Source organism: Phacochoerus africanus, chromosome 10 (genome assembly GCF_016906955.1).
Source record: "Phacochoerus africanus isolate WHEZ1 chromosome 10, ROS_Pafr_v1, whole genome shotgun sequence".
Classification (NCBI taxonomy): domain Eukaryota; kingdom Metazoa; phylum Chordata; class Mammalia; order Artiodactyla; family Suidae; genus Phacochoerus; species Phacochoerus africanus.
This window is the reverse complement of record NC_062553.1, coordinates 124578394-124603626: the sequence shown is the minus strand read 5'-3', so window position 1 is coordinate 124603626 and position 25233 is coordinate 124578394. Positions and strand designations below refer to the sequence as shown.

Genomic DNA, 25233 nt, shown 5'->3' with positions numbered 1-25233 from the left:
CTATCTTACCTCCACCCTCAGTCAGTTGTCTTTTTTAATTTTTTTTTAATTTTTTATTTCTTTTGGTCTTTGTCTTTTTAGGGCTGCACCTGAGGCATATGGAGGTTCCCAGGCTAGGGGTCCAATCGGAGCTATAGCCGCTGGCCTGTGCCACAGCCACAGCAATGCCAGATCCAAGCCATGTCTTCGACCTATACCACAGCTCACGGCAACACTGGATCCTTAACCCACTGAGCGAGACGAGGGATCGAACCCGCAACCTCATGGTTCCTAGTCGGATTCGTTTCCACTGTGCCACGATGGGAACTCCCACTTGTCTTCTTTTAAAGTTCATGATCATTACTGTAATCACATGATTCATCCTGCATTTATGTATACATCTCACTACATTGAGTTTTGTTTAGAATTATTTCAACTTTTGTTTCCTTCATGATTCTTCATCTCTTCTTGTTATCGCTGTCAACACTCTGGGAACAACAGACGTAATAATCTACGTAAAACATTTAAAAACCAAGCTTCAGTATGGCAACCAGCAGCAGAATGTTGAAATAAGCCAATGGTGAGAGTTGAATGTCTTTTGTGACATTCAGCAGCTGTCTGTTTGTGGCAGGTTGACGTTGATCAGCTTTGACGCCAGAGCGTAGTTGTGTTTACATTTGTGCTTGCTCGAGAGTTGAACGTTCTCCAGTAATTCTTAAGGCTCTGTAATTGTACTGCTAGTTTCCAGTTAGTGTCCCTTACTAGCTAGCAGTGTCAATAAGAAGCTTATAAATTATTTTTGTGTTGTTGTAGATAATATGCACGCCTCTCCTTTTTGTCCTCAACTAAATATTTGATTTCCCATTCAAATTTATGACTTAGGGACACTGATTCTTTTCCCCAGAGTCTCTCTCCCTTTTTGTCCCCTCTTTTTAAAATTTATTTTTGTTGAAGTAACACTGGTTTCTAGAATTATATGCTTCATGTGGATGGCATTTTATTTCTGCTTCTTCATACACTACAGTGTGCGTTCCACCAGAACTTTAGTTTCCGTTCCCTCTTTATATTTTTAGTTTCCCCCTCTTCACAGAGAAGGGAGTGCAGTTTTAAAGCTGGGATTTACTTTTTTAGATGTTTCTTTACGTTTCCCAGGACCTCACAAGGGTAACATCCAACAGCCTTACCAGCTTTTTCGATTCTTGTAAGTTGCCTGAAAAGTACGTTTCTATGTATTTAGATTTTGAGTGAGAGGACCTCATGATTATGAAGAAATTCATTTTATTTTAGATTTGCCAATTCTATCAGACCTTTCTAGCTGCTCTATGATTTCCTCATGTCAGAACCTTAAAACAACTTTATTTCTAATACTTGCATTTTACTTTTGTTGAGAAATGTCAGATGCACACCTAGACTAACTGTGGAAGAAAGGAATTTAAAAATCACATGGATGTTGTTTAGTTATTACTGTTTAAAGTGAATTTCCAAGCGACAGCTATTTTATTTGTGGCCTGCAGCCTTTACAAGCTTGAGATTTTCCTAGCAATTTCAGTAAATTGGCTAAAAAGCCCCCAGGAGTTCAGAGTGTGGGCTAGTCAGGGGCAGTCTTTCTTCTACAAGAATATTCATGCATTTGACCTTCGTTTAACAGAGAGATTTCTCATTGGCCCTTCCTAGCCATTCATTCGTATGTTTGACCTTGACTGTGCAGGTTCCTGTAAACTGAGGTGTTTGAGATCACTTGAGGCTAATAACAAGTAAGCAGTTCTAAGGGTGTTGATGATAATGGGAGGACTAGTGCTGCTACCTCTACCACAGCGTAGATAACACACAAGTTGTGGCTGACGCCGTGCTCAGAGCTTTCTTCCCCTGACATTTTAGCACTGCGTGGTCACATCTGTCTTGGACCCTGAGCATGCATGTCCAGGAGATATCGTGTAGTACTTTATTTCTGCGTACCTGCAGGGGTGGCTTATGACTTCTACTGGGAGTCTGCTGGCATTCCTCATGCGAGCTTGTGAATACAGGAATGTCTGTTTATAAATAGTTGTATATATGTTTTAGGTCTTGTTTTTCAGTTTTCGTCCCAGGAGGGGCTTTTGGAAAATGCATGGGAATGAAGTAAGCGGTTGCTGATTTCAGGCCTGATTCTGTAACTGTTTATGACCTTACAAAAGTTTGTTAGACTCCCATAACTTTACTCAATGGTGAGATAGAATCTTCCTTCCTGCTGTTGTTGCGAGGATGGGCTGATGTGGACTAAGGGAAGGTTCTGTCATCCCTCATTACCCCACACCCAACTTAAGACTGGCCTGGCTACCACAGGGCCTGGTGTTCTGCGGCGCCAGCCCTGAAGCGGAGGGTACCGCGTGGCAGAGTCTTCTTAGTCACCTCACTTAGGCTGCCCTGATCCCAACGCCTCCCCTTCTTTAGTCTGGCGCCTTAGTGAGAGAGATTTCACTACCTCGGAGCAAGTAGAACCACAGTAAACCTTCACCTGTACAGATTCAACCCCCATCCTGTGCCTCTCAGTAGCTGTATGGCCCTTGAGAAATTATTCAAGGAACCTGAGCCTCAGTTTCCCCGTCCAGAAGGTACGCAGAGTGCTACTACCTTCCACTTAGAGGGGGTTTCTGGATTTGTGAAGGTGGTACCCGCGAAAGACCAAAGCGTTTAGTATTTGATGTATGTGGTTATTAATGTATATACTATATAGAAACTTTGGATCCTCCTTCTTTCCCAAGTTTCTGGACAGAGGAGATGTTGCTGAGTGTTTTATGAAAACTGAATCAACTTTCCTGAAAGGGAGTTTGGGAATTCTTTAAACAGATTTGTAACCTGTCATGACCATTGACTTTCTTCTTGTTTGCAATGAAACAAGTGATAAACATCTTCATTTCCTTTTACCCTACACACACACACACACACACACAGGCACACACACTTACTTTGCCTGTTTGGTCTTTAGCACAGATGGATATTGTTTCACAATGATAGAAGAAGATGACTCTGGGATGCCTGTGGTCACTTCTGGATGCCTAGGACTAGAAGGCTCAGATTTTCAGTGTCGGGTAAGGAAGATAACCTTAAATTCTACTTTGTAACCTTTCATTGGCCAGATTTCAAACACCCAGGTTCCAAACAAGATAAAACAATTATTGTTTTTTAGACTATGCAGTGTTTAGTAATTTGGAAAATAATTTGAAAATTCCTATTAGATCACTTCTCCCTTCATTTTTTCTTTCCTTCCTTGTTTTCTTTTCTTTTCTTTTTTTTTTTTCTGGCTGTGCCCATGGCATGTGGAAGTCCCCAGCAACCAAAGCGGCTGCAGCGACAGTGCCAGGTTCTTAACCCACTGCGCTCCAAGGAAACTCTCCTCCCTTCGTTGTGAAATCAAATGTTCTTTTTATTTTTGCTCTTCACTTCTGACTTAGTGACTCAGATCATCCTGCTCCGTTTGGTTAGTTGGGTTAAGCCATACCTTCTTCCTGTCTTTATAGTATGGCACATTGGTTATTACAAATATAGTAATTTTGTTGAAATGCAGAAGTTATAATAAGATAATGCATGATAATTTGAAAGACATTCCCTAAAACAGCATTTTCCTCATGTTTGAATAAATGTATCAAAATTTTAAGTGAGTTCTCCAAGTAGTGTTAATTTACTAGATTTAGAGGATATGACTTTGAAATGTAGGGGAACGTACTAATAATTGCTGGGGTTCAATTCTAGGACACTCCCATTCCTCATCAAAGACGATCAATTGAATGCTGCACGGAGCGGAATGAATGTAATAAAGATCTGCACCCCACACTGCCTCCACTGAAGACCAGAGGTAAGGAGAGGAGGCTTCCAGGCTGGAAAAGCTTTAGGTATAAGGAAGGCAATAACTTGAATGACTCTTTTCTAAATGTATCTACCTGTACTGTTTCCTACTACTGAGGCAGAGGATGGAGGCAAGATGACAGTGAAACCGTCATTCAAAGACACGTGCAAGGAGTTCCCTGGAGAGTAGTCGCATGTGGCTTTACTCTTAAGAATCTTACTTCTGGGAGTTCCCATCGTGGTGCAGTGGTTAACGAATCTGACTAGGAACCATGGGGTTGCAGGTTCGGTCCCTGGCCTTGCTCAGTGGGTTAACGATCCGGCGTTGCTGTGAGCTATGGTGTAGGTCGTAGACGCGGCTCGGATCCCGCGTTGCTGTGGCTCTGGCGTAGGCCGGTGGCTACAGCTCCGATTCGACCCCTAGCCTGGGAACCTCCATATGCCGCGGGAGCAGCCCAAAGAAATAGCAAAAAGACAAAAAAAAAAAAAAAGAATCTTACTTCTGGAGTTCCCATTGTGACTCAGTGGGTTAATAATCTGACTAGTATCCATGAAGATGTGGGTTCAATCCCCGGCCTCGCTTAGTGGGTTAAGGATCTGGCATTACTGCAGGCTGCTGCATAGGTCGAAGTTGCGCCACGGATCTGGCATTGTTATGGCTGTGATGTAGGCTGGCAGCTGCAGCTCTGATTCAGCCCCTAGCCTGAAACTTGAATGTGCCATAGATTCAGACCTAAAAAAAACAAAAACAAAAAGCTTCTTTAACGTCTTCTCACTTTGTTCAGAAAAACACGGTGTCTAGAGCCTGGAGTGAAATAGTGTTTTATGTTTATCCCTAAATATTATTCAGAAGTTGTACTACACTCAAAAACCACTGTTTGGCTACATTCATTTTAAAGGTAAGGACCTGGAGTTCCCTGTGTGGCTCAATGGGTTAAGGACCTGGCTAGTATCCATGAGGATCTGGGTTCGATCCCTGGCCTGTATCAGTGGGTTAAAGATCTGGTCTTGTCGCAAGCTGTGGTGTGCTTTGCAGATGTGGCTCATATCTTACATTGCTGTGGCTGTGGCTGGTGGTGTAGGCTGGCAGCTGTAGCTCTTATTCGACCCCTAGCCTGGGAACTTCCATGTGCCGCATGTGCAGCTATAAAAAGTAAAAAGTTAAAAATAAGACCTTATGAAGGGCTAAATCAGACTATTTCCTAGATGACATTTCCTTTTATTTATGCTGGAGTAACTACTTTTTAGACAAATCATATATTGATAAAATTTATGGAGTTCCTGTCATGGCACAGTGGAAACGAATCCAACTAGGAACCATGAGGTTCCCTGGCCTTGCTCAGTAGGTTAAGGGTCTGGTGTTACCGTGAGCTGTGATGTAGGTCGCAGACGTGGCTCGGATCCTGTGATGCTATGGCTCTGGTGTAGGCTGGCAGCTACAGCTCTGATTAGACCCCTAGTCTGGGAACCTCCAAGCCCGTGTGGCCCTAAAAAGACAAACGACCAAAAAAAAAAAAAAAGAAAGAAAGAAAAAGAAAATATCTAGAAAATTTAATTCCAAGACTTATACATTTAGCGTCACTCATTGAAAAAGATAAATACTGTATCCCAAAGCTTCCTGGTTGAAAACAGCTCCCATGTTTCTTTTCTTGCTGTTCTCATCACAAAATAAATGATTTGTAATTTGTTATAGAGTCCAATGTCTTATATAAGTAGCTTAAAATGATTCATCATGATTGATCTTTCTTTCTTTCTTTCTTCCTTCCTTCCTTCCTTCCTTCCTTCCTTCCTTCCTTCCTTCCTTCCTTCCTTCCTTCCTTCCTTTCTTCCTTTCTTCCTTTCTCCCTTTCTCCCTTTCTCCCTTTCTCCCTTTCTCCCTTTCTTTCTTCCTTCCTTCCTTCTTTGCTTCCTTCCTTCCTTCCTCCCTCCCTCCCTCCGTCCCTCCCTCCCTTCCTTCCAGGGCTGCACCTGTAACATGTGGAAGTCCCAAGCTAGGGGATTGGAGCTGCAGCTGCCGGCCACAGCCACAGCCACAGCAATGCAGGATCCGAGCCGTGTCTGCAACCTACACTACAGCTCATGGCAATGCCGGATCCTTAACCCACTGAGCAATGCCAGAGATCAAACCTGCATCCTTATGGATACTAGTCGGGTTTGTTAACCACTGAACCCTGACGGGAACTCCTGATTTTTCATTGCTTTTAAGGTTGGTGTTTTTTGTTTGTTTGTTTGTTTTTGTTGTTGTTGTTTTTTTTTTTTTTGGTCTTTTTAGGGCCCCACCTGTGGCATGTAGATGTTCCCAAGCTAGGGGTCAAATCGGACCTGTAGCTGCCAGCCTACACCACAGCCACAGCAATGCAGGATCCGAGCCGTGTCTGCAACCTACACCACAGCTCACAGCAATGCTGGATCCTTAACCCACTGAGCAAGGCCAGGGATCGAACATGCGTCCTCATGGATGTTAGTCAGATTCGTTTCCCCTGAGTCACAATGGGAACTCCTCCAGTTTTTTTTCTTGAGAGAGGAAGGCTTCCCGTCAAAATACAAGGACATTTCAGAGTTTTGATGGTAGCATTTTGTAACATTTGTTCCTACTATAACCTAGAAAGTTCTGTAAGATGGAGTCATAATAATCCACATAAAAAATTCAGTTTTTTTTTTTCAGTTTTGCCAGTCAACATGCCAGGTGTTGAGGATACAGAAACGGATGAAGAAAATTCTTGCTCTCAAGATGGGCACACTAGGATGTGAGAGAGAAACATGGAAATAATTAAAGAATACTCAGGAAAATCTCAGCAGTAGAGTTAGATTATAAAGAGTGTTAAACACAGAAGAGTGAATGGCTCACTTTGTCTGGGGTGGTAGGACGTGAAAACAGCTTTATAGAAGTGATCCCTGAACAAACTTTAAGGATGAACACAAGTGTTCTAAGTAGATAAGGCAGGAATAAAAAATTAAAATGGCTAACATAAGCCAGGAATTATGCCAACAACTATTGCATTAATTAACCTAATTGAGCCTCACATCAGTCCCACAATTTAGGATTATTATTCCCCATTGAAACATGAGGATGTTGTGGCACAGAGAGATTAATTAACTTTCCCAAGATTGCACAGCCTTTGCCTAGCACTGATGCTAAACGGAGGCAGTCTATGAAGTACAGAGGTTTAGTTTGTCATATTTGAGAAACATTTGCAAAATATAAGCATATGGAACAGCATGGCTGGTTTGAGAGCCTCCTAATCCAGTTGACTGAAGCCTCACTGTTAAAAGTGGGCCTGCGAATCAGCCACATCGGCATCTCTTGGAGCTCCCTAGAAATGCAGAATTTCAGGCCTCACCCCACGCTACTAGCTCTGCATTTTTAACGGGATTCCCCAAGTGATTTATATGCACATTAAAGTTTGGGCAACACTTTTGGTACAAAAAGACCTGTATGTGGAAATGGCTAGTGCCCCTGTGTCTCAGCACGTGAGCTCAACAACACCTTGTTCAGAGGAAACTCCTCCACCGATGTCAAAGTGCTAAGAAAGTATAAATGTTCCCTTTCAATATTCGTGGTTATTCCCTTGTGAACCAGTTGCAAAAATTAGACCGTCTCTCGTCAGCGTTTTAAAAAGCACTTGTATAGGGGCGGATGTACTGGGAGTGGAGGTGGGTGGTGGGTGAGGAGTTCTGGAAGTGAAGGTAGACATGCTAGACTCTCTTGACAGAGAAAAGGTGTCAGTGGAAGTGATGTGTCCTAACAGTAGCTGGAGGGTTTGGGAAAATCCTTGACCCAAGTGCTGAAATGGCTGCAGTGCACATACTGTCCTGTAGATGGAGCCAGATTCTAGTTTGGGCGAGGCAGGCCGGGAGAATTCTCTCTGAGATGAAGCCCCTACGGATTTTTTTTTTGTTATTTTTTTATGATTTTTTATTTTTTCCATTTTAGTCGGTTTAAAGTGTTCTGTAAATTTCTACTGTACAGCAAAGTGACCCAGTCATACACACATAAATATATTCTTTTTCTCACATTATTCTCCATCATGCTCCATCACGAGTGACTAGGTATATAGTTCCCTGTGCTCTAAAGCAGGATCTCATTGCTTATCCACTCCAAATGGAATAGTTTGCATCTGTTAACCCCTAACTCCCAGTCCTTCCCACTCCCTCCCACTTGGCAACCACAAGTCTGTTCTCCAAGTCCACAAGTTTCTTTTCTGTGGAAAGGTTCATTTGTACTGTTTATTAGATTCCAGATATAAGTGTTATCATATGGTATTTGTCTTTCTCTTTCTGGCTGACTTCACTCAGGATGAGAGTCTCTAGTTCCATCCAGAGGAACTTTTATTAGTAGAGTAAGTCTGAGTTGAAAAGGTTGAAGAAAAAAAAAAAAAGGGCAGTAGTATGGGGAAGAAGAGTCCTTGGTTCAGGGCAGTGTGGGAAAGAGGATGCTGGTGTGGCTCGTGGGTAATATTGTGGATTATACAAGGTGATAGTTTTGGGGGGAGTTTAGTGGCCTTAGGGTTTACTATTTTGAACTCTGAGGATTCCAGGTGGTGCTTTGATGAGGTCTCTGCAGGTTCTACCTTAGCCTTTTTGGCACAGCATTTTGGGGCCCAGTAAAAGTCACTGCAGACTGTGGTCTAGGAGCACTGGTCTTTTTTGCCTTACTATACTGTAGAGCTGCTACTGTTTGTTTTTCCCTCTGCCATATACACATGGGCAGCATTTTTATTAGATGTGTACCATATATGTTTACTGAATTTTCGTAATGCCTTGGTCAGAAACTTTTGAGTTGCAGCCGTATTGGATACATGTTTCTATATAGTCGTATTGGAGATAATGTGTATATATGTTTTGGTATAAAACCCCAGATAAGGAGCAGGGATGTTAAAGACACCTGGAACCATCTTAGTTTGATATGTTTAAAGTTAGGTGGTGTTTTTATATGTAAGACCAACCCTAACTTCTGTGGAGCTAGGGCAGTAGTATAAGTAGCAGTCTCTATACCATTCAACTAATTACTTAAAACGCATAAACGAATGTCACTGGTAAATAAAAGACTTGCTGTTGACCTAACTTAACGAGTATGTTTTCCTGATGATGGGGAACCAGCTTGCATTTAGAATGCTTGAACTCCTTAGACTTTTTCACGCCGGTGTCGGGGTGGGAGCAGTAGGGAGAGCCTGTCTTTGGTTTTGTCTGGCACGTTGAGGGGCCTCTCATGCATGCACGTGGCTGCCTGTTTTGTGTCTCTCTCAGCCTTTTGATAGTGATACCATCGGCTAGGAAAGCCTGAGGCACTTACCTGGCCCACAGCACTGGGGCAACCCCCACAGACATTTATCTGACTGGAGCAAATGGTGTGGCTAGACCAGCCCGTGTGGTTCTTCTTATGTAAGCACACCTCAGCAACAACCATCAGAGAACTTTGAAAGCAAAAATGTGTTATTTGCAGGAACTGGAGGCTACACAGTACACCTGAGGGCTACACAGCAAGGTTACAGGTGTCAGGGTGAGGACTTGGGATTCTGCCTTTACTGAGGTCAAAGGTGGGCTGCCGAGGGTTTCACAGGTTCACTCTCTATTGGAAAATTAATTAATTTTAGAAATTGAGTTACAGTTGAGGTGTAACATTGTAATTCAGGTGTCCAGCTTAATGACTTGTTATTTGTATATGTAGTAAAGTCGTCACCGCACTGTCTAACATTTGTCACCATACATGGTTACCCAAGTATTGGCAAATGTAAAATATAAGAGTGGGAATTAGAGCCCAGGAAGGGAAAAGGGTCAGTTCAGGCAGTCAGATGTCTGGGGAACTTCATGGGCGGGGTGGCCTGGTTTCTTATCTAGTTGTTTTGCTAGTAGTTGTGTCATACAGCTGGCAGTGTGTTTATTAGTGGTAGATGGCTTTGAGATAGATGCCTCAGTCATCTGAAGCTTAAGATCCGGCACCTGCAGTGCAGCCCCCCAGCCCTCTGGTTTATGTTCTGCCCACATGTCCTTGCCCCAGCCACCCCTTGGCCTGGCCTTAGGGTAGGTACACCAGCTCCTTGGTTTACCCTCAAGAAGGCAGGGGTGGGGAAGAGGGCCTCACAGTTCCTGGACGCAGGCATGGGGCTCTGTAGGTAACATTCCAGACTGTGGGGCAATGGCCCATGTTTTCAGTGGAGAGCCGGCTTGGACAAATTCTGGGTGGACACATGGCCTGGGTTCTGCAGACCCACTGCTCAGTGGGAAGGGGCACAGTTGAAGGAATCCAGAGCAGGACCTTCTAAAGCTTAGCTCCCAGGCCAGTTTTCTGGCTAAGGGCAGTGGAAGTCATCATAATAATTATAATAAATTACTAATGCGAATGGAATTGACCACCACTCTTTTCTCAGTACTCTACATAAACAGGCTCATTTAATCCTCATAACAGCCCAGCGGGGAAGGCACTATTGTCATCATCCCCATTTCACAGACAGGCAAGCTGAGGAACAGTGAGGTCAAGTACTGTGCAGAGGCTACACAGCTAGAAGAGGTGCTGGAGGTAGAGATGGGCCAATGACTTTGTCCCACTGAATCATCTATACAAAGCCCTGAAGGACACTCTCAAAAAAAAAAAAACAAAACAACTTTCTTTTTAATCCACTTTTTTTTAGGGCCACACTTGTGGCATATGGAAGTTCCCAGGCTAGGGATCAGATCAGAGCTACAGCTGCCAGCCTATGCCACAGCCACAGCAACGCCAGATCCAAGGTGTGTCAGTGACCTGCACCACAGCTCATGGCAACGCTGGATCATTAACCACTGTGCGAGGCCAGGGATCGAACCTGCGTTCTCATGGATACTAGTCAGGTTCTTAACCCACTGAGCCACAATGGGAACTCTTAATTAAAAAAAAAAAAAGTTTTTATAGGAGTTTTCTTGTCACACAGTGGGTTAAGGATCCAGCGTTGTCACAGCTGTGGCATGAATTTGATCCCTGGCCCAGGAACTGCCATATGCAGTGGCCAAAAAAAACACACACAAAAAAACAAAAAAAACCTTTTACCTGTTTAAGAGTTAGAAAACTCTAAGCAGGTAGTGGTTAATTGTGTCACAAAATAATAATTAATATGATTACTTCAGAGCCTTCTGTGTCTTACGTTTGCACAATCAGCCTTTTCTCTAGTCTTCCGATGTGTGTTGGAGGGTTGCTCCCACCCTGCTCACACACTCTCTCTGCCCTCCTCTCTCCTCCTTATCCCGCTCACTTATGAAGTCCCACTTCTGTACTCAGCCATTGGTTTCTAAGCTTAGGTGCATCAGGATCGCCTGGGGCACTTCTTAAAACTCAGGCTCTTGCCCCCCCCCCAGGGCTCCTGATTCAGTCGGTCTGAGTGGACCCCAGTCATTTGTCCTTCTAAAGACTTCCCTGGTGAAGCTGATACTGTTGGTCCAGTGACCATACTTTGAGAACCCCTGTGCTAGATGTTGCCTAGCAGATTGTTATATATTATTATAGTAGACTTATGATAAACCTATATGTCAAATGACTATAAAACAGATGCTGTGTTATTAAAAGATGAGAGGTTTGAAAAATCCAGCTCAGCATTTTTTTTTTTTTTTTGGTTCTTTTTTCTTCATAATCACTCTTCCAAAGAAGTTAAATGGTTAACTTTATCTCAAAACATCTGTATCATTAGGTGCTAAATCATAATAGGCTTAGGTGACGTTCTGTTATTAGACATCAGAGAAGTACTAAGGGGTAAATACTTGCAAATAAATTCTTTTTAAACAAGAAAACCTTTTCTACCAATCCAGAATTTTTTCAGACTTTCTTTTTCTCCCAACTTAGATGCATTTGGCAGGAAATTAGAGACAGAAAATCACATGCAAGGGGTTCCCCTTGAACAGTGGGTTAAGAATCTCTCTGGGATAGGTCACAGCTGCTGCTCAGATCCAGTCTCTGGCCTGGGAACTTCAAAATGCCTCAGGTGTGGCCATTAAAAAAAAATCATCATATCCAAGAAATATTCATCGGTGTATATTTAGGTCCTTGAAATGTTGTCATCTGTTTCAAAAAAGATGATGAAGGGTGGCCAAAATGCAGCTAAATTTCTTTTATGAATATTAGGTTTCTGCTTGCTTTGTTTATTCCATTTTAGCACCAGCAAAGCTGAATACTGTGGAATAACATTCTTTCTCCTGAAGGAAGAAATACAAAGGGTAATTAGATCAAATGCAGCACCTTTATCATAAACAATAAAATATGATCTGGGAGCCCAGTAACACTGAAGCTGGTGCTAGGAGTAGGGAGAGATGTCTGTTTTGATGGAGAGGCTTGTAGGGAGAAGTTGTGCTGCCCTGGTGTCTGGCTCCCTGCCTGCAGAATCAGTGATAAAGGAACATGGGGATGGAGGGATGCTGTATATCCAGACTCTCAGCATCACATGATCTAACCAAGATACTCTGAGTAGAATGTTCTCTGGAAGTGGTATATAGGCAAGAGAATTTGATAAGGGTTTTCCCCCTTCCTCCCAAATTACTTACCATAGGCACTTATTTTTGCTTAATTTTTTTTCAAATGATCACTTAAAGAAGTGAGAGACTGGTTTACAGTGAACAGAAGCCTTGCTTTATTATATGGGATCCTCTAATTTGGCTTTTACAAATAAGCCAAATAAAGTTCATATAATTTTTTTGGAATAGATAAAAGTTTATGTGTTTAAACATGGGAATTACATATGCTACATGTGTACTTTATAGAAAATGTATCAGAAAAACTGTTTCTGTTGTGAAATAGGTTAATTTCAATGTGCTTTAAGTACAATTATAAAACAGGATTTCCAAAGCTAACTTTTGTCTTATTATTTCTTTTCTTACCCAGTTAAAAAATAATATCTGGGAGTTCCCATTGTGGCTCAGTGGGTTAAGAACCTGACTAGTATCCATGAGGAAGTGGATTCAATCCCTGGCCTTGTGCAGTGGGTTAAGAATCTGGCCTTGCCACAGCATGTGCCGTAGGTCCTATGGTCCTGTGGTTGTGGCATAGGCCGGCAGCTGCAGCTCTAATTTGATCCCTAGCCCAAGAACTTCCATATGCTGCAGGTGTGGCCCTAAAAAGAAAATATGTATATATACATACACACACACACACACATACACATATATATGCTGGGCAATTTACAGATTTATTTAAAAAATGCTTTTGCATGGCTTTGATATTGCCAATTACAAATTAAACTCAATATCCAGCAGGTATTTAACCAGTGAGACATTTCCCTAATTTTCCACAGCACAGCTGGGTTGAATATATGATAGCATCTAGAATGCAAGGAGCAGTTGCAGAGTTTTCCTTTTGACACACATATTATGCCTGTGGCGGTATAAACCAATACACAAGTCTGAGCTGAATTCCTTGCTAGGGAGTTGCTCTGACATTTCTTGAAATGTACAGCTCCTAAACTATTTCGGAAACTGTGGTTAACTTTGTATTTGGGACAGATGAAACAAATTTATAAATAATTAGTCTTTTTCTTCTTCACTGAACCCAACAATCTGGATGTGAAAATTCTATCTTGGAGGTTCTGTTGTGGCTCAGCCGTAGCGAACGCGACTAGCATCCATGAGGATGCGGGTTCGATCCCTGGCTTGCTCGGTGGGTTAAGGATATAGCATTGCCATGAGCTGTTGTATAGACCCCAAATGTGGCTCAGATCCTGCTTCGCTGTGGCTGTAGTGTAGGCCAGCAGCTGCAGCTCTTATTTGACCCCTGGCCTGGAAATTTCCATGTGCCATGGGTTCGGCCCTTGAAAAAAAATTGTATCTTAACTTCCTTTGTTACCAGGAAATATAATCTTAAATAATTTTCATGCAGGAACATAACTATTATGTGTTTGTCCTTACGGTGAATTTATTTCTAGATATTCCTGTAAGATGACATCCCAATGTATGATGACAGTAAATTACTTTACAGTGTTATTTGTTGACTACAATCCTCTGACAAGAATATGCTTTTCAGACCACTTTCTGCTTTGCTAATAGAGAGAGGTCTCCAATTGATCTGTGATTATAATTGGCAGATATCTGATTGGCAGCACATATAAAGATGTCTTCAGGCCATCCTATTTCCAGGATTCTTTCTAGCTAGATTTTTCTTTTATTTCTTACTGCAATTATGAGCCATCTTCTAGCCTTATAAAAACCGTTCTAGCATTTTAAGCACTTGCAAACCAATTAATTATCCAGGAGGAGACGAGTAGTGACAGAACACTATTTTGTTAGGAAACCCCTGGTTTTTCTTACTTGCCTCTCGCAGTGAACCAGACTCCCCTGGAGAGTTCTCCTTTCTACTTTGCTGAGCAGTCGGAGTGACAGGCAGGTAGAAATCTGCTGCCCTCGAGGGAAGTGTGGGCTCTGTTCCTTTCCTGATAGGTTACCTGGTAGTGTTCGCTTTCCAAGAGTCTGGCGGTGGCTTGAATGTTTACACTGTTAATGCTCTGGGCACAAGTAATGGCATATTAAAACATGACCGGCATGACCAACAGAAACAAAAGATTTATTGATAAAACTCACCTATTCACCATGCAAGACAAATTGAGGCTGTCGGGGCATGGGCTATAGGGGCAAAGGAAGGGAAAACAGGAAGGTAAATCTAGCCTTTCAAAAAGTGCTTGATAGCGAGGAAAAGATCCTTTCTGGTCTCATTGCTCTTAAATATCAGAAATCTAATAGGATGAGTAGTAAATATACTGTTCTTACGTGTCACGAGGGTTTAGCATTTACATGGAAAAGTGAAAATCAGTGAGGCTGAAGGTTTTAGTAAAATTACAGTACTCGAATGAAAAACTACTCTGTTACTGATAATCTGGTGTGCTTATGTAGTTAGTTCCTCTAGTTTTGCTAGAGAATCCAGTGTTCTCTTTGGTGTCCTGCAAAGCCAGACCTTTTACTTGTGTTATCCTTAAACCTGGAAATAGATTTTAAGCTAAGTTTCCAGAGACATTATTTGCACCACGGTGTCTGTACTTTTGCATGTGTATAAACACTGTCAGTTGCTCTCTCACTGGAGGTATTGTGCTCACTTTAGGCCTCGTAGTGATTTCGCCTATAACCCAAGGGAAGGAGGGGTAGAGGGAAAATTTACAAAGACAATTCGTTGTGTACAGTCTTAGCCTGCTTAATTTTAAGAGGCTACAAATTATTTTCAAGATTTCCCAAGCAACACTTCTCAGACAATGCATGTAGTAGTTTTGTTTGATTCCTCTTGGTGTTAAAGCCTGAATGGCTTCTTAGGCATGTACTGTAGTGGGTCAAGTTCATGGATTCCTTTTCCTCTGATCCCTCGGAATGTTTCTCAGTTTAATATAAAATTGTTTTTTTTTAAAAAATGATCTCTCTCAGAGTTTGCTTGTGGCACAGTGGGTTAAGAATCTGGCATTGTCCCTGTGGCAGCTTGGGTTGCTGCTGTGGCACAGGTTTGATCCCTGGCCTGGGAATTTCCACATGCTGTGGGCATGGCCAAAAAAACACACAGTGGTCTCTCATTTAGTCTTTCAGATGCAGACTGACTACTTCCCTTAATGTTTTACAAGTACTGTAGATCATAAATAATTGTTAAACCTAATTTTATTTTTTCTGATGCGATAGTGTTAGAATTTTGAACACTTAAAGTGGGATAAATACTTCTGAGATGAGATGTTTGTTTTTAACATTTTATTGGAGTATAGTTGATTTAAAATGCATTAGTTTCAGGTATGCAGCAAAGTGATTCAGTTATACACATACATATATACATTTTTTTCAGATTCTTTTCCATATAGGTTATTACAGAATATTGAGTAGAGTTCCCTGTGCCGTATAGTAGGTCCTTGTTGGTTATCTATTTAATCTATAGTAATCTATAGTTATATATATATAATTATATACATAATTAAGTTATATATATAATTATATTATGGATATATGTTAATCCCAAACTTCTAATTTACCCCTCCCTCCTGCTAGTTTCCTCTTTGGTAACCATAAATTTTTCTGAACCCATGCATTTGTTTTTGTTTGGTAAGTTCATCCATATCATTTTTTATTAGATTCCACATACAAGTGATACCATGTGACATTTGTCCTTCTCTGTCTTAGTATGATAGTCTCCAGGGCCATCCATGTTGCTGCAAATGGCATTATTTCATCCTTTCTATGGCTGAGTAATACTCCACTGTATATATGTTCCACATCTTTATCCATTCCTCTGTCAAAGGGCATTTAGGATGCTTCCATGTTTTATCTGCTGTAAATAGTGCTGTAGTGACCATTGGGGTGCATGTGTCTTTTCAAATTGTGGTTTTCTCTGGATATATGCCAGGATATGGCTGGATCATATAGTAGTTCTATTTTCTAGTTTTTTAAGGCGCTTCATGCTGCTCTCCATCGTGGTTACACCCAGTTTGCATTCCCACTTACAGTGTGGGAGGGTTCCCTTTTCTCCACCCCCTCTCCAGCATTTGTTATTTGTAGACTTTTTGTTGATGGCCTTTACTGACTGGTGTGAGATGATAATTGTAGTTTGCATTTGCATCTCTCCAACAATTAGCAATAGGGAGGTCAGATGTATATTTTTAGACTGATGAGTTAATCATAACGTTAACCATCATAAGATTTGGACAAAAAATTCATATAAAGAGCTGTAAATAATAAATAATCCAAGCTTTCTTAGGTATATTTTGAGGTAAGATTTATTTTCATTTCATGGATTCGTGTTAATGTCTGAACTGAATAATTGTATTGCCATTTGGTAAGACGATGTCCTGTTCTTAGGAAGTGCATTTGAATTGTTTATGAGTAGGGACATTATGTCTGTAACTTCTGTTGATCCGCACATTATACATATATAAAAATAAACACAAATATACAAATACATACACATATCTTTATATAGAGAGGAAGATAAGCACACACGGAGAGAGCAAGAGAATTATGGTAAGGTTTTTAAAATGGATTCTCTTTAAAGGGCATATTGGAATTCTTTATGCTTACAGGATTTCTATAAGGTTGAGATTTTTTCAAAACAATTAGGACGTATGTTCACATTGATGGTAAAAAGAAAGTATTGCAGTTTTTTAAGGGTTATTTTGACAACATAATATGAAAAAAATTAAAATATATATCCTTTGAACTAATGACTTGGCATCTAGATAGAGAAAATAATTATTGATATGTGCAATAATGTGTGTATAAGAATATTCATCACAGTTTTATCCATCACAGCAATGATGTATTATAGCAAAAATCTTTGTAGTCTGCTAAACATACATCATCAAAAGATTGACATTCTCCTCTGAATATGTCTGTATATATACTATGTAACTTTAAAACTCGTGTTGCACAAAAATTTTTATTGTTTTGGAAAATGTTTACAATATTATAAATGAAAACAATCTAGTTATAAGGCAGTTATACTGATTTATTCCCCCAAATTTTTATTTGTCATGAAATACACATAACAAAGTTCTCATCTTAACTACTTTTTTTTTTTTTTTGTCCCTTTACCTTTTCTAGGGCCACTTCCTGTGGCATATGTAGGTTCCCAGGCTAGGGGTCGAATCGGAGCTGCAGCCACCGTCCTACGCCAGAGCCACAGCAACGCAGGATCCGAGCTGCGTCTGAGACCTACACCGCAGCTCATGGAAATGCCGGATCGTCAACCCACTGAGCAAGGGCAGGGATCGAACCTGCAACCTGATGGTTCCTAGTCGGATTCGCTAACTACTGCGCCATGACGGGAACGCCCCTTAACCACTTTTAAGTGTAAACTTCAGTAATGTTAAATATGCCTTGATGTTGTGCAGCCGTCACCGCCACCATCTCTATGGCTCTGTCAGTCTTGTAGACCTGAAACTCTTAACCATTAAATATTTTTTTAATAGTTATTTCCCCAATACCATTTTTTTTTCTACTGTACAGCATGGTGACCCAGTTACACATACATGTACACATTCTCTTTCCTCACATTATCATGCTGCATCATAAGTGCCTACACATAGTTCCCAGGGCTACACAGCAGGATTTCATGGCTAATCCATTCCAAAGGCAACAGTTTGTATCTCTTAACCCCAAGCACCCTATCCATCCCACTCCCTCCCCTCCCCCTTGGCAACCACAAGTCTCTTCTCCAAATCCATGATTTTCTTTTCTGTGGAAAGGTTCATTTGTACCATATATTAGATTCCAGATATAAGTGATGTCATATGGTTTTTGTCTTTCTCTAACTTACTTCACTCAGGATGAGAGTTTCTAGTTCTATCCATGTTGCTGCAAATGGCATTATTTCGTTCTTTTGTATGGCTGAGTAGTGTTCCACTGTGTATATATACCTCCACTCTCACCACTGTTATTCAACATAGTACTGGAAGTCCTAGTCACAGCAATCAGACAAATAAAAGAAATAAAAGGCATCCAAATAGGAAGAGAAGAGGTAAAATTTTCACTGTATGCAGATGACATGATACTAATATAGAGAACCCTAAGGACTCAACCCAGAAACTACTTGTACTGATGAACAAATTCAGCAAAGTAGCAGGATGTAAGATTAACATTCAGAAATCAGTCACATTTCTGTATACTAACACTGAAATGCTAGAAAAGGAATACAAAAATACAATACCTTTTAAAATTGCACCCCCAAAAATCAAATACCTGGGAATACACCTGACCAAGGAGGTTAAAGATTTATATGCTGAGAACTATAAAACATTCATCAAGGAAATTAAAGAAGATGTAAAGAAATGGAAAGATATTCCATGCTCCTGGGTTGGAAAAATTAATACTGTAAAAATGGCCATACTACCCAAAGCAATCTATACATTCAATGCAATCCCTATCAAATTACCCATGACATTTTTCACAGAACTAGAACAAACAATCCAAAAATTTGTATGGAGCTACAAAAGACCCAGGATTGCTGAAGCAATCCAGAGGAACAAAAACCAAGCAGGAGCTATAACTCTCCCAGACTTTAGGCAATCTTAGAAAGCCAAGACAGTATGATAGTGTTACCAAAACAGACTTACAGACCAATGGAACAGAATAAAGAATGCAGAAATAAACCCAGACACCTATGGTCAATTAATCTTTGACAAAGGAGGCAAGAACATAAAATGGGAAAAAGACAGTCTTTTCAGCAGGTATTGCTGGGAAACCTGGACAGCTGCATGCAAATCTTACCCATTAAATATTACTGTCCCTGATTCCTCCTCCCCCAACCCCTGGCAACCACCATTCTTATTTTATTTTTCTTTTTGTCTATATGATTTGACTTCTGTAAGTATATCATATAAATGGAGTCATGCAGTATTTGTCTTTTGGCAGCTGGCTTATTTCACAAAGCATAATGTCCTCAAGAGTCACTCACGTTGTAGCATATGTCAGGATTGCCTTCCTTTTAAAGGCTGAATCATGTATTATGTATACACCACATTTTGCTCATTCATTTATACGTCAGTGAACACTTGGGTTTCTTCCATGTTTTATCCATTGTGAATTATACTCCTGTGGACATGGATGTATGTAATACCTTTTTTTGTGAAATATTTTTCTTATAAACATACTGTGTTCATTGAAATGCTACTACAAAGGCATACACGAAAATGTTAGTAGTAGAGTTCTCATTGTGCACAGTGGAAACAAATCTGACCAGTATCCATGAGGATGGGGGTTCGATCCCTGGCTTCGCTCAAAGGTTCGGGGATCCAGCATTGCCATGAGCTGTGGTGTGGGTCGAAGATGTGGTTTGGATCTGGCGTTGCTGTGGCTGTGGCATAGGCTGGCAGCTGTAGCTCTGACTCGACCCCTAGCTGGGACCCTCCGTATGCCCCAAGTGCGGCCCTAAAAATAAAATAAAAATGTTAGTGGTAATTTGTTTATGTAGTGAAGTGGTGGCAGTTTTACTTATTTTAATTAGTTGGTGCTTTTCAGTTTTTCTTCAGGGAACATTTCCTGAATGAAAAAAGAAAGTTACATTGAGTGGGATAAGGTCCCCAGTCAAGATGTTTAGATAGCTGTATAATTAAAAGTATATAACACAACAGCAGAAATTGACACAACACTGTAAATAAGCTATACTCTAATTTTTTTTTTTAAAAAAAGTATATAGCACAGTTGGAAAGCATCTTGTTTGTAGGTAACCAAAGTCATAAACTATAATAGATGATACCTTTTAAAATGACATAACAGGAAATTACTCTCCCAAAGGTATACGGTGCCGTTAATAAGAAGGGTGCTAATTCTATTACTATATACATGCACCTGGTTTCAGTCAGTTTTCTCCAAATGTGTTCCAGAGACTACCTGCATATAAATTACCTGAGATGGTTGTTTAAAAAAAAAAAAGTACTTTGAATAGAAATTTCTAGGGTTGAAGTCAGGAAATATGCTTTTGTATAAAGCTCTCCTGATCCTTCTTATTTTCACAAAGTTTGAAAACTCATGCTGTAAGTAAATCTTATTTATCAAGAACCATAGTGAAAACAACATGCATACTATTTAATTTGCTCTTTAAAAGAAGAAGGTTTTAAGTAGAATAGACATATTCTTTTAAAATATGATTCCATTTATGAAGAATTTTGCTATGTATTTTTGAAGGGCATCTTTGTTTAAAGTAGTGCACATCTGTGTATTCTATTCATTTGACAATACTCGAGGAATTCTGTTCCTTTGTATCCATCAGAGGATTACTTAGTGTTGTATGTACAGTGAATATGGATTAGTTATTTTATCCAAACTCATGATAGAGAGTGCTCCAGAAACCACATGAGTAAAGCCTGTAAACCCATCAGCTGGATCTGAAATTAAGATGAACTACCTGCTTATATTTTAGGGGTATTGATCCATTTACATTTATTTACATTCTGTGCTTCTATCCTACATCAAGCCTATTCCTTTCAGAGAGGAAGAAATATATGCTCTTGAAATGAGTGCCTGGAGTAATAATTCATGTTAGCCAAACTTATTTAATTTTGAGTATGTATATATTTCTTATCAATTAGCACATTAAAATGATATCTCATATCTTGCACATGGAGCTTAGCAAGCACTTTTAGGAAGAGTTGCTTCCTAATTTTTAAGTGAAAATAATCTCTGTGTTATAACTCTCCTTACTTTCTTTTTAATTTCAGATTTTGTTGACGGACCTATACACCACAAGGCCTTACTTATATCTGTGACTGTCTGCAGTTTGCTCTTGGTACTTATCATTTTGTTCTGTTACTTCAGGTAAGTTTCCAACCTGTAAGGGTAGAATTTGGAGCGTGTGATATCTTGCTCATACTTCTCTACCTGTTAAGGTTTTTGACCACAGCTTTCCTTGCCTTAATTATATCTTAGATTTCACTGATAAGATCAGTTACTCTTGGTAAATATTTGTCCTAATGAAGCTATTAATAGATACCTACATCGTTTTTGCTTCAGATATCAAAACCACCCAGAAATATTTCATCCCTAGGAAATTTATGGTAGTTAGGGAGTTCAGCAACTAGTTGCTACTGAAGTTTGATTGCAAGCAGGAAAAGGACCATGCTAAACTTAGACCCACTTTAGTAATTCCTTATTTCGTGAGCTAACATTTTCCCCTTAGCCCTGAAAGTTTTTGACAATCATGTATAGGTAAATCAGTAAAGTGAGTTATTAAAATAAAGTATGGTCATTACAAATTATTTTCGGTCACTAAGAACTCATTTTCTAGTTTGTGAAATACCAAGGACCTTCCAATTCTTGTCATTGGCCTTTCGTACTAGTCTACGCGTTTAAGTTACTATTCTACAAATAGGAGTTGATTCAAATAACATCATTTCTAATTGAAGATGTATTTACTGATAAAAGCTTGTCAAGTGTTAATTCATCTATATAATTACTTGAGAAAGTTAGTTGTAATACTAATGTTAAAGTTAGTTGTAATTAGTTAATTGGAGACCTTCTAGGAAAAGATTTTAGGGAGTGAACATTGGAATTACGTAGAAACACTGATGGAATGCAGGCTACTTGCATATATGCCATTGAAAGGAATGAAGAAAAGTTACAGATGGTTGTGACTGAGTAAAAAGCATGTAGTTTAGTTTAGAAATAGATTAGAAACATAATTACGATTTTGTGTTTGGGAAGTCGTAACTAAGGGTCATAAATACTGAGCATTTCATCTTGTATTTATCCGCAAAGATAAAACCTGCTGTGCTTACTGCTTGCTCTGCAATGTTTTGCCCCGTCACTGCAATCCAGTGTCTAAAATGATCTTCCTTTGTGCATCTTCAGGTATAAAAGGCAAGAAACCAGACCCCGGTACAGCATTGGTTTAGAACAGGATGAAACGTATATTCCTCCTGGAGAATCCCTGAGGGACTTAATTGAGCAGTCTCAGAGCTCAGGAAGCGGATCAGGCCTCCCTCTGCTGGTATGAGAAAGGACATAGCTTGAACGTGAAGGCAATGTCTTCTGAGAGGAAGTGTCAGTAACTGCAGGGTTTCATCTTACTGAAACCGATAGGGCCGCCGGCAAAGCTCTCTGCAGTCAGTCAGGCATCCGATCTCAGATGCAGGGTTTCCTGATAACATTTTGACATATTGAGGGTAAGGTGAGGGTTCTTTAATGTAAGTGTGTGGCTCCAGTCCAGACCCTCAGACACTCTGATAAAGAGCAGATTAGAGACGTTCAACAAGGGACCATCTTCCCTCTGTTTTCCGTGTGGATAACATTACTGCACTTTGGCCTGGCTTTTGAAGGGGAAGGTATTACAGCTAACTGGGATCTGAGTACTTCCACCAGGGAAGAAGGCTGCGTCTCAGCTGGAGGGTTTATGTTTCAGGGTGAAGTACTGGCTTTTCCATTCAGGAGAGTTTTAATTTTCTGATGGTCAACACTGCCAACTTGGAAGAAAATATACACTGAATCCAAGGCACTTACTTTGATGAGAAAAGCATTTGGTTTCTTTATGGACCATGCAAAAGAATTGTTGGGACTCAGAATGGAAATAACAATTTTAATGAGAAATAGTTTCCTTTATAAATTCTTAAGATTGATTTTCCTAATCTGTATTGTCTGGGTCTGACTTTGGATATCGTGTATATTTGATTCTCTTGGTGACCTTTTATTTAGTACTAAGAGTAACTTTTAAAACAAAACGCAAGCCAAGAATTTATTTTATAATTGTTTTCTTAACATACAAAAAGCTGTATGTGTTTAACGTATGTAACTTGAAGAGTTTGGAGGTGAATATGCGTCCGTGAAGCCGTCATCACGATCTATGCCATACGCATACCCAGCACCTCCAAAAGTTCCCTCCTGCCCCATACTGTTATTTTATAGTAAGAACACAACATACGCACTGACCTCTTACTTAGCAAAGTTTTAAGAATGTAGTACACACATGATGAAGGCATTAGCTAATGCTCCTGTGATAACTGTATCACAATATATAAACATATCAAACCAACATGTTGCACACCTTAAAGCCGCCAATGGTCTATGTCGGTTAGATCTTAATGAAAATAAAGTGTCAGCTTTTCGCTTTAAACTAGGAAAAAAGAGAATTTAATACACTGTTGCTAAGTGTGGGCACCGTGCTATACAGTAGATCTCTAGGGCTTACTCATCTCGCATAATTCAAACTCTCTACTCTGACGAATACCTCCCCTAGAGGTAATAAGCCAGACAGAAGACCACTTGTGAAGTAGTAATTGTGACAAAAGCAATGCTGCTTAAGATGTAATTTTTTTTAAATGTTTTAAATTTTTTAATGGGAAAGTTCTTATCAAATTGCTTGATTGTTTTCCTTTTTTGAATTTAATACATAGTAAATACCATTCTTATAATTAAAAATCTGGTTTAGTATACTTCTTTTTAAAATACAAATAATAAAATCCTCTTTGATATAAATGAATCAGATACTCATGCTCTGAGAATTGAAAACGACCCGTTTTTCTCCTCCTAGCCCGTCTTTCTCATTCCTGTGGAATTCTGTCCCTCACATCTTCGGCCTTACTCTCTTACTTGCCTGGATAACACGTTGAAGTATCCAGTAGTGGTTGTGGGTCGTCTTTTCTCTGCTTGGTAAACACAGCATCCCTCTCCTCTCACCTCTTCCCCACCTGCTTCTTGAGCTCTAGCATCAGCTGTGAATAATTGTTTTGAAAATACAACATGTTTTTAAAATCCGTGTCTTTGTAAATGTAAGGTCCTTCAGGTGAGTTCCTCAGACTATGGCTCAAGGCCTGCTCCACATATTATCTCTGTGACAGATTACCCCAGACTGAGCCCATCTGTTTCTCTTTGGTCGTAATAGTTTGCTGGTAGTAGCAGTACAGCAGCTCTGAGTAACCCTGTGATGGGTGTTAGTGGACCTGCATCTGTAAGTATGCTCGCATCCCTTCAGGGATAGAAACTGCACTGTGACCCTGTATCCTCAGTAGCAAAACTCTAACTCAAGAGGTTCCCCAATTATTTATTTTTAAAAACTTTCATCTCTAACTTCTCATATCTGTGAAATACTGTCTTATTTCTGTAATCTAGATGCCAAAACCTCAGCATCGGGCTGCTAACCATGTAGTGATTAAGAGCAGCCAGATTGCCAAGGTTGCAGTTCTGGCCAGGCGCAAGCCTTTAAGACATGATCTCATTTAACCTCATAGCCCCTGTGAGGTTGTACTAGGAATATACGGCTGCATTACACATCAGGGGCCTAGGCCCAGATGGGTCAGCTAGCTGAGATGTGGGGAAGCCAGGGTTCACATCCGGATGACCTCCCTCCAGAGTTTGTGCCATTAACGTTTGTGAACCAAATGCAGGTTAAATAAAACTAGAATTGCATTTGATCATGGCAGGATGGGAAAAGAAGAATCCTATAAAACTCAGTTTAGTGAAGGAATAGTCTCCGTTACAGATTGAAGGTCCTGTTTTAAGATTTGGTTTTTGAGATAAACAATGTTGAAATGTGCAATAGTCTTATTATATAAGTGAGATACCTTAATTCCGATTTATTTCTTATTTCATTATGTTTACCTTTGCAGGAAAGGTCTTGCCTTGAATATAAACACATACGTAGACCTAATACTTAGCATATACATATAAAACCTTATATATGAATCTTTTAAGGAGGGAATATCATAGGGTGGTTGTGAGAATTAAGGTAGTCTGTGTTTCCCTGCCATATGGACATATAAATATGCCTGGAATATTTAACATATCATATGGATTCAAGGATAGCAACTTTATTTATTTATTTATTTATGCCCTGTTTATTTGACCTTTTAAAGGCACAAAAGGTAAAATAAATTGTCTAACAGAACATCAAACCTCTTAATTGATAAGAGATTTCATGTTCAGTTAGATGTGAAGCATCTTTCTAGTATGTATTATTAACACAACCTTGCTCAGCGGAGTATTTGTGTGCAAATACAGTATATTTGTGTGCAGGGGTGTGCGTGTGTGTGTGTGTGTGTG

The 25233-nt window shown here is 40.0% G+C and overlaps 1 protein-coding gene across 2 annotated transcripts in view; it reads left to right on the top strand.

The window, feature by feature from the left end:
- The window catches only part of BMPR1B (bone morphogenetic protein receptor type 1B), a 224090-nt gene that overhangs the window by 171009 nt on the left and 27848 nt on the right, over positions 1 to 25233 (top strand). For both annotated transcript variants that reach the window (XM_047799043.1, XM_047799044.1), the window contains 4 exons: positions 2945 to 3047; positions 3709 to 3811; positions 20922 to 21018; positions 22051 to 22189. In XM_047799043.1, coding sequence (XP_047654999.1) covers positions 2945 to 3047; positions 3709 to 3811; positions 20922 to 21018; positions 22051 to 22189 — 442 coding nt within the window. The remainder of the gene's footprint in view (positions 1 to 2944; positions 3048 to 3708; positions 3812 to 20921; positions 21019 to 22050; positions 22190 to 25233) is intronic.